At 31.5% G+C, this 9986-nt stretch overlaps 1 protein-coding gene across 1 annotated transcript; it reads left to right on the top strand.

The window, feature by feature from the left end:
- The first annotated feature begins 1448 nt into the window (after nt 1-1448).
- Nucleotides 1449-9202, top strand: LOC107440595 (uncharacterized). The gene is made up of 2 exons (XM_016053570.3): nt 1449-1672; nt 8367-9202. The coding sequence occupies exons 1-2, from the start codon at nt 1564-1566 to the stop codon at nt 9062-9064; spliced, it is 807 nt and encodes a 268-aa protein (XP_015909056.1). The 5' UTR covers nt 1449-1563; the 3' UTR covers nt 9065-9202.
- The last annotated feature ends 784 nt before the right edge of the window (nt 9203-9986 follow it).

Raw genomic sequence — 9986 nt, forward strand, 5'->3', positions numbered from 1 at the left:
AGGGGACTCTAACCCAACGGGTGCGGAATTCGAATCGACCAGTCATCGCTGGGATTCGAACCCGGTTCACGTCATTGGAGGTGAACCCTCTATCCGCTGAGTCACAACGGCTTTGGCAGCTGGACTGTAAATTAGCCTATCTTATTTGTACTACGACACACATTGAAAAATATTTTATTAAGGGCACTTAAACAACCCAAATACTGAACAATATTTGTCTGTATGCTTTTTCCATTCAACCTATAAGTTATCTAAAAATATCAATTTTGATATGTTTCAAACTAAGTCTTTCAATTCTAAAGAGAGAAACTTTCAAGTTGCTGATTCAGTAGAATTCCTTGCCTAAACATTTATCAGAATTAAGAGAATTTTTGGCCAGTGCAATTTTTTGATTACGGATGCTGTTTTTACTAAATGCTGTCATCCCATTTTTTATGGATTCACTATTTCGATCTGAACAAAATAGATTTGTTGATTTGCGAATAGTCAGTCTAATACTTTTCGAAATACGTGATTAAGTCAAATATAAATTTGACTTAAAAAAAAAGAAGATAAAACAACTATTCCAGACCTATAAATGCAACATTTTTGAATTATCTGAACGATTGCTTTGTCTCGGTTTAAGGGAATCACCGGAAGTCATAAAAGATTCGAGAATCTCTAACCATCGGCAGAAAAAATCGTGACTCAGATTCGCGAATTTTCTGCATTTCGCTAATTAAGATCGTTAAATGCAATGTAAGTCATCGTTCAAATCGAATTTGTGTGCACTGGTCGCGACTATGAAAAATGTCTTTTAAAGTTTGGAATGTCACCATTTCTCACCTAAAAAATTATTAAATATGTCTTACATGTATTAAAGTACTTACCTTTGCACATTATAGTTTTGTGCGAAATATATTTATTTACTGTTGTGGTGTGATAATTTTCAATTTTTTTTTATATAAAAGGATAAAAAAAAAGGATTATTGTTACAATTAACAAGTAGAATTCGTTTATTTTGGAGGGGGAAAGAAAAGTAAAATTTCAAAAATTCTTTTTTAAAAAATGTTTTTTCTGTTTCAAAAAAATTCAGTTGGAAAGTGTAAAAAAAAAAAAAAAAGTTCTATAGAGTGCTTCGTCCAAAAATAGATCTCTCAATATTTATGGAAATGTAAGTTTATTTTTATTACAAAAAAACGAGCAATAACAAACCACAAAAAAGATATAAAGATTGTTGAAACCACATTGCAACCCATTTAAAACATTTCCGTAAATACGGGGATCACCCTACACTGACATTTACTTAAATTTATATATTTTTCTCACAAAATTACAATTTGTCATTTCCTATAGACTTAAAAATCTTGATTCATTTTCAAACTTAATTTCGCGCGGAAGTGAGTTAGAATTTTTACCCATTGCGACAAAACGGAAGGTTAACTTCCTCTTTTTTTACGTTTTAGAGTTTTTCTTCTCCGTAAATTTGATTCTTATAAGAATTTTCTTCTGTGATAAAGAAATATCAGATACCTAAATGCATTTGGATACATCGCCATTTTGTTATTTCTTAATGTTGAGAATATGCTGTTGAATATTCTTCTGGTGACATTTTGTATTCAACTACAATATTCTTCTGGCATTATGCGATTTGATAGTAATGATGGTTTTCCTAGTATTATGCGATTTAGTCGTAAGTTATTTTCATGCATTATTCTACAAAATTAAAATTTTATTAAAATTTTCGTCACTTAAAAGATCCTGTACATTTTAATAAATGTTATTGTGTTAAATATTATCACATAAAATAATGTTTCGAAATTTTATGTTAATACAGGGAGCCAAATAAAAAAAGATATAAACCTGAATAACTTTTTCTTCTTCTTCCATCTACTAAATGCCAATCTGATTAATTAGAGAGTTTATCCTTAACTATGTCAGTTAATTTGTGTGCAAACGATAATCTAAGTTACGAAAACAGACACAAAATTGTACTTTCTCTGAATAAAATTTTTTTTTTTTTTAAAATCCTCAAGTCAGAATAGTTTCGCCAAGAGAGAGCTATCATTATTTTTTACCCTTTAATGTTGATTTTTTTTTATTACGAATTTCACTAGGTCTCTGACTTAATCTCAATCTACTTAAATATATATATAATTTTTTTTTTTAAACGCACAGTTATAATACTTAAATAAATAATCCCAAGAAACTGAAACAGTAATATATAACTTAATTAAAAATGTCATTCGCTTTAAAAATAAAACGGAAGTAACAGTCGACATGCTTCAAGTGCTCAAAAATTAGTTTTTGAGCGCTGGAAACATGACTGTTATTTCCAATTATAATTTTTTTTTGAAGCGAATGAAGTTTTTAATCAAGTAATTATGATGCTAGTTTACTGGAGATAATTTCATGAAAAAAAATGGTTATTAATAATTATTTAATTGGAAATATCGAAAAAAATTTGCATCGTTAGGTGAATTAATTATTGCATCATTTTAAACAAAACAGTTTTTAAATGACAAAATTCGAAATTTGAACGAAATCGAAAGGGATTTTAAGAAATGAATTTTTTTTAAAAAAAAATCGCATTCTTACATTTTTTTCTCAGGAATTATTTGATCGATATCGTTCAAATTTTGTATTACATTGTTTAAAAATTGAAACTTGTGCAAAACTACGATCAATAAGAACCGAACTGACCTAAACGTTAATCTGGGAATTATTTCTTTTTACTACATTGTACGTATTCAAAAAATAATTGTTCGTAGGAATATTTAATGGATCCTAAGAAAAGAAAGAATCATAAGAAAACAAAGTTAGGAAGTAATTAATGTTCATAAACAGATGTCAGGCAAGAGAAGAAATTGAATTTCGGTAAAATCCTTAAACTATGTTGTTTAAATAATTATGTTTAATTAATGCTGCTTTATAGTCTTATTGCGTTTTTGTTGCGTAAGTAAGTAAATGTGCAGCGTAAGCATAAATGAATGACCGAAATTAAAAATTACAAATTTTTAACTATTACAAATTTTATAATAAATGCATAAAAATTAATAATAATAATAAAACGTTAGAAGCCCTAATCTTTCATTAATTGATAATCATTCAATATGTTATCAAATACATTAAAGGATCAATAATATTGCATAATCAATAATTGTATTAAAATGTATTGCTTATATGCACGTCTCGTATACTGGCGTCTTTTGAAGTTATACCGAATGTTTATAGTTTTTTTTTTAATAAACTAGAAGACTCCATCCCCTGTTCGCTCCACTCACCTACTTCCGTAATTGCTTCTTTTTCATAATTGTTTATTTTAACTTCCCATAAAAACACTGTGCAATTTGGATTCGAAAAATTCAGTTACTGTAATCATATATAAGACATGGGCATCATTTGTAGAGGGCGGTGAGTATATGTCTTTCAATATTTCAAGCAAATACGGAAAACTTTTATGAATCATCATAAATTAAAATTCATCAAAGTTAATAGCGAGAAAGAAATTAGAAAAAATTAATCTTTCTGTAAATATTTAGCAAACATAAGAATTTTTTTTAAATTTCGTTCACCTAAAAAATTGGACTTTTGCGAAGAAGATAAGGGCATTTTGTCAATGTTTTTAATCAAACAAATTGGATGATTACCCAGATTTGAATGAATTACCTAGATTACCTAGATAGAAGGAACACAGATTGTGAGACTCAATAAGAGGACATAAATGAGAAATAATTGTACGTGTTGAAGAGATTTTTAATAATTCAAATTGGGAACGGTTTTTATCGTTATTTATTAAGTTTTCTTAATTTTTAAAAATTTCACTAGTTAGAAATCTGACAACTAAGGCTAAGATTTTTATCTGGCAACATGTAATCTCTCTCTCTCTTCCTATCTTTTGCTACTTTTGATTGACATCTACTCGAACGCGAGCTTACGAAATAAAAAAATAAAATCTCATGAAGGAAAAATAATTTTTCTAGAAAAATAGATAAATCGATATTTAGAACCAAAAAAAGTTGAAAAAGAAAACGAGAAAAAGCATTTAAATTTGCAATAACTTTCGAACAAGTAGGAATTTCGAAGTCCCGCAGTGGACTGATCGTTAAGACACGGTTCCCAGCAGATCACCGAAGTCAAGCATCACTGGCTACGGTCAGTGTGCGGGTGGGTGACCACTTGGATCAGTCTGCGTAGGGACCGAGGGTGTGTGATATTGGTCCTCGTTAAACTGTGCTACCGTAAAGTGCTCGACTTCGCACGTAGGTCGTCGGGCTACCGAAGCGGGGGTGCCATCCCCTCCGCAGAGGATCAAAATTGTGATGGCATGTCTTCGGATCATCCTCCGGGATGTTTCCCAGACCGTCGCCAATAGCCCATTGTGCAGCTCTAGTGCGACGTAAATTAACACCAACCAACCAACCAAGGAATTTCGAAAAAAAAAAACTCTGGTTAAAATTATGATCATCACATCAATCTATCATAGGCCGGGATAGCCTGGTCGGTAGGGCGCTGGGCCCATATCCAAGAGGTCGTGGGTTCGATCCTCGCCGGCCGAAGACTCCCCGTGTAGTAAATGGTGACTGATGCACGTTAAATCTGTCGAGTCTCAAAGTCCTCCATGTTCCCACAACAAATCAATACCTCTGGGGGTACTGATCCAGGAGTTTCCTTGTCTTCTGGATTGGTTCAAAATTGCAAGGCTACGGAGTTGAACGTAAGTAGTCATAAACCCATGAAATTGGGTAGGCTGTTCAACGACGGTTATAATATAAAATAAAATCTATCATCACGTCAGTCATCACGACTATCATCACGTCAAATTTCAATTCTGAAGTTGCATTTCAGCGGATAGTAAATCGACCAATATGTTTCTTTTTTTTTTGCAGCAAATTAAACAGTTAATAATTCTCGAACTAATAGTCGAATCAGAAATTTCTTTACTCTATCGTACTCTCTATACTTTTTGCCACACACCTTCGTAATTTTAAGCATCTAAATCTTATAGATTTTGAGCTGTAGAGTAATTTGTATCGTAAAGAGAAAGAGGAAAAATTTGCGATAACGCACTTAAAATTGCAATAACTTTCGAACAAATTAGAATTTTGGAAAAGAAGAAGAGGAAGAAAAAAAAAAAACTCATGTTCACTCGTGTAAACAATGTTACATCACATAAACAAATGTGATTCTTTTATCATGCCAAATTTCAACTCTTTAGTTGCATTTCTGCTGCCTAAAGACTGACCCGCATGTTATTTTTTCAAAAACACGTTTAAAAGTTTCACGAATAAATTTTATTCACGGAAAAATATTCTAATGTTAATTTTTTTTATTCCATCCCTGTACTTCCATCCCTGTACATTCATTCCATCTGTATACTTTTCTACACGACTTAACAATTTCAAGTTTCTAAGTCGTATTATGTAGGGAACGAGATTTGAAATATTTTACAATTCGCAATTCAAATATTTCTTGATAATTAATAAGACAAGGCTATTTAAAAAAACAATAAACAATAATTTTTTTGATTTATTTATCTTTGAGTAAGTAATTACTGAGAGCAAGTCTTATAATTTTATGCAAAACTGTTTGATGATCAAGATATGGTGCCCCGAAACACCAAAATAAATAAATAAATAAATAAGTGTTGAAATTTCAACTTTTTAGATTTTATTCCCCATTTATTTAGATTTAAAAACAAGAATATATTTTGTAAAAAAATACATGAATATAATAAAGTATAAAACTTGTATGTTTATTAAAACAATGCGATAAAGTTGCACACGGAAGGAGCAGTTTCATAACCAAAACCGTAAAAGGCACCATAATTACAATAGTTCCTTTTGAAATACGAAGATTTGTATTTAAAATTTTAAAATTAGATCACTTGATGAAGAGTTATTCATGGCGACTTTTTTCTTCTTTTTGAATTGTGCTGATAAACCTCGCAATATTATGTAGAAAATATTTTTTCTTCAACAATTTTTTCTGAAATTTTTTTTTTGAAAATTCAATATAATCTTTTGAATAAAATCAATTTTTGAAAAATTGTTTTAATTGAAAAGGTTACGAATTAATTGAAAGAAAAACACAAAAAATACCTGAGTGCCACGTCTTTAAATATGGTAATTTTGAATAAAAAATAAGACGCTTTGCAAACAGCTTTATAATATTTTTACTTATTCGAAAGTTGATATTTCTACTTATTCAGATTTTTTATTTTTACTGTAACTTTTGCATATTCAAAGTCTTATTTTTCAAAAAATTGCTAAAATATCACTGGCTAAAGTATTTAATCAGTACAGATTAAGCTTTGCAATTACAGTCAGTAGTTTTTACATATTTAACTCACTTTGAGTAGCTACATTATAAATCCAAAAGTAGAACTTAAAGCTAAAATTACTTATTTTTTATTTCACTTACACAGCAAGATACTGTATAAGGTGTTCGGTAATTACCGACTTTAATATATATTTTTAGAATCCTTGTTAAAAATTAAGTAAAAATGTGCATTCATAAGGGGAAAAAAAAACGAAATATTATTATGGTAATTTCATTTGATGAAAACATTACAATTTGTCTGATTACTGTGATAGAGAGAAGTTAACCAGGCAATCAAACTGGTTCGAATATTATTCATTCCCTTTTTATCTCTATAGATTTGATAGATTTCAAGTGAGTTTAATTTCTTCCACGCTGATAAATTAATTGTACAATTTTTAGACTAATCATTTCACAAGAATTATAAGAATATATAAAGGCGAAGATTACGGAGCTGTTATACTAAATAACAGTTAAAAAATTCAAGTAAAGATTTGCCATGATTTTCATAGCCAACGAACTTTATGTGGCCGTATAAAATTTATACATATTTTGCATAAAATGTTTTGTTGGGGAAACATAATATACAGGATAACGAAGAAAGTAATTCTTTTTAAGATGAAAAAACAATATTATCCATAAACATAACAGTAAAATAATATTTTGAATTTTACAATTCTTCTAAGCTTTAGAGGACGCTATACTACGGGAGAAACACTTTGTGTTCAATTCTCTTCCACCTCCACTGGTATTTTAAAATTCAAAATATAGAAAAAATTAGTTCGTGTAAACCTAAAATAAACCATGACGTTTCAAGTGCTGAAAAAGGTTTTCAAATAATCAAAATGCAGACTAACAATTGCAGAATAAATCAGGATTACGCAGTGATCCAGCAATAATTAGTTTGCATTTCGATGTTTTGAAAAAAATATTTTCGGCATTTGGAACTTCATGGTTTATCCTATGTTTATTTGAACTCACTTTTTTTTAATCTTTAAATTTTAAGAGACCAATATTGTTAAGCAGAATTTGCCATCAAGAGTTTCTCCCGTTGTATAACATCCTAATAACTAGGCAATATTGGTCAGTACTCTAAGATGAGTAAGATTCATTGTTCTGGGGACTGATGAGGTCATATATTAGACCTCAGAAAGTTAATATAGAAGCCTCTAATCAAAGAATGAAACTGATATACGCAAATTAAATAAAAAGACAAAATAAGAAAATACCGTTTAAAATAATAAGTCAAAATGGAAAGGCGCTAAAAGCAACTAAAACCAAATTTGTCTTATTTTAATAATTCAGAAAGTTAGAAACTCAAATCAAGCAAAAACAGAAGAATTTCTAAAGATATGTATGTTAGTAAAACAGCACTTCACCAGAGGACGCGCTGTCTGCAACACACAGGAGCCTTTCTGTCGTCAGTGGTAATACCAAAAACTGACTGCGCACCGTCGCCCCATAATGGATAAATACGAAAAAGCAATTCAAAAATTGAAGTGCAAATACAATGAAAAATTAACGATACGCAAGTACAATTCAAAAAGTACACAGAGGACTAATTGCTTTATTGAAATTACATATATTTGCAGGCTTGTTTGCTCAATTTAGGTTTATAAACCCTTGTCAATTAGAAGGACATATAGAACAATTTATAGAAGGACATCACAAAGAATACATCAGGGTTACGACGGGGTTCGAGCCCACCACCTCCACGATTCACACTGCGTTTGGCGGGCGATACCGCGCGGCTAGGGAATCCCCAGAACTAATAATGAAGCGCCCATATATAAGAAAAATAAATAAAGATATAGTTACAGTTAGAATAACCAAATCAAAATAATAATATAATAATGATAAATAAATTGCCAAATCTTAATCTGTGTATTGGCAGACAGTGTGTTCCCTGATGAAGTGCTGTTTTGCTAACAGACATATCTGTAGAAATTTTTCATTTTTGCTTGATTTGTGTTTCGAATTTCCTAAATTACTAAATTGTTACAGAAGCCTTCAGTATCATGCACATATTATTATATTGTTTCTACTTTCTCTTCTTTTCTTTTCAGAATTTGGAGGTGTATATTTTAGCCCCAACGAAATCTATCGCAGAGTGCCTGAAATTAGAGGGCGAAAAATGAAGATGGCCTTAATGGAAGTCAGCCCAAACTATGGCCAGTCCTGCTTCGATCCTGCTGATCTGGTGAAAAGAACTAGCCGGGCCCTATTTGCGAAAGGTCAAGAGCCCTATCGAATGGGCAATTTGAAATTTTCAGTGCCCTTAAGATCTGCAGTAAGATCAAGACAGACTAATATTTATGTGGAAAGACTATCGCTCTTTGGTTTATCTGATTTTAGTTTCATTGAGGATGCTAAATCAGATGAACAAGGTGGATGTCCAGTGATGTTTTTTAAGTGGGGTCGCTTAAGAGCGATTTGCACAATTATTGCAGAACTTGAGGGGCTGAAGAACACTGGTGAGTGTGAACTGAGAACAGAAGAGCCATTGTACATGCGTGTTCGATTAGCGAAATCAGAACCTGTTGATCCACAAATTGAAATGTCTCAGGTTAATGACATGACTGTTGATGTTCAAGGTCTTGAAATAACTTCAGAAGAATCAATGGCAGAGATTAGAAGAGAGCTTGAAACCACTTTGAAAGAAGCCATAAATTCTGAGGTCAGAGATATTTTAACAGACTTTGTACAGAACAGTTTATTGAAGCAAACTACTTCGAAGTTAACTTATAAATTGGAAGATATTTGAAGCATTAGTGGTTAAAATTATTATATCTGGTTGCCTTTAATTTATTTATTAAATATTCTGTGTTATTTCTGTTTATTTAATTTTTACAAATGAAGGAAATAGTAGGTATTAATCTGCTACAGGAGATTAATTAAATTATTATTGCGTGTAGTTGAGCTTGTTTATTACAAGACCTGCTTTAACAAAGAAATTTTTAATAATTGTTTATTTTAGTGTTAAAAGCCCTATTATCGTTTTTCAATGTTCGGCTGTGTTCAACTATAATCCTATTCAGCTTAAGCTAAGTATGCTTTCATTAAAGTCATTAAGAAGTCCAATAAAGTTTATCTAACTTCATTCATGTGCTTCTGTGCTCATTGCATGTTTGCATTAAAGTTTTTCAGTGACTTTTGGTTACGAACTTGTAAACTTCTCTATCGGGGCCTTAGCTTAACAGTTTCTCTGGTCGTGGAAATATAAAGTTGGTTGTACTTCATCTAAGCGTTTATTGAAGACTTGTCTCAAGCGTTGAGGTTCTACAATGACTTCAGGGCAAAATTAACAGGTATTTCTGCCTTAAATTCTCACCTTAATCTCTCAGTCATCCGGCCTATATTTAATCATATCATAATTTGTACTGTACGGTACTTTTTTTTGCTTCACGTGGCACTGGAGCTGCACAATAGGCTATTGGTGACGGTCTGAGAAATATCCCTGAGGATGTTCCGGAGACGACATGCGGACGTCATATCCCGTTTTACTGGCAGGTCACATTCCCACACTATCCATCCGCAGATTGTAATTTTGACCTGAATTTGAACACGATCAATCTCCGATATAGTACCCCCCAGAGATAGTTATGGGAGCTTGGAGGACTTTGAGACCCCGACAGATTTAGCGTGCTTCAGTCATCATTTTGCACACGGGCAGTCTTTGGCTGGCG

The sequence above is a fragment of the Parasteatoda tepidariorum genome, chromosome 6 (genome assembly GCF_043381705.1).
Source record: "Parasteatoda tepidariorum isolate YZ-2023 chromosome 6, CAS_Ptep_4.0, whole genome shotgun sequence".
Taxonomy (NCBI): Eukaryota; Metazoa; Arthropoda; class Arachnida; order Araneae; family Theridiidae; genus Parasteatoda; species Parasteatoda tepidariorum.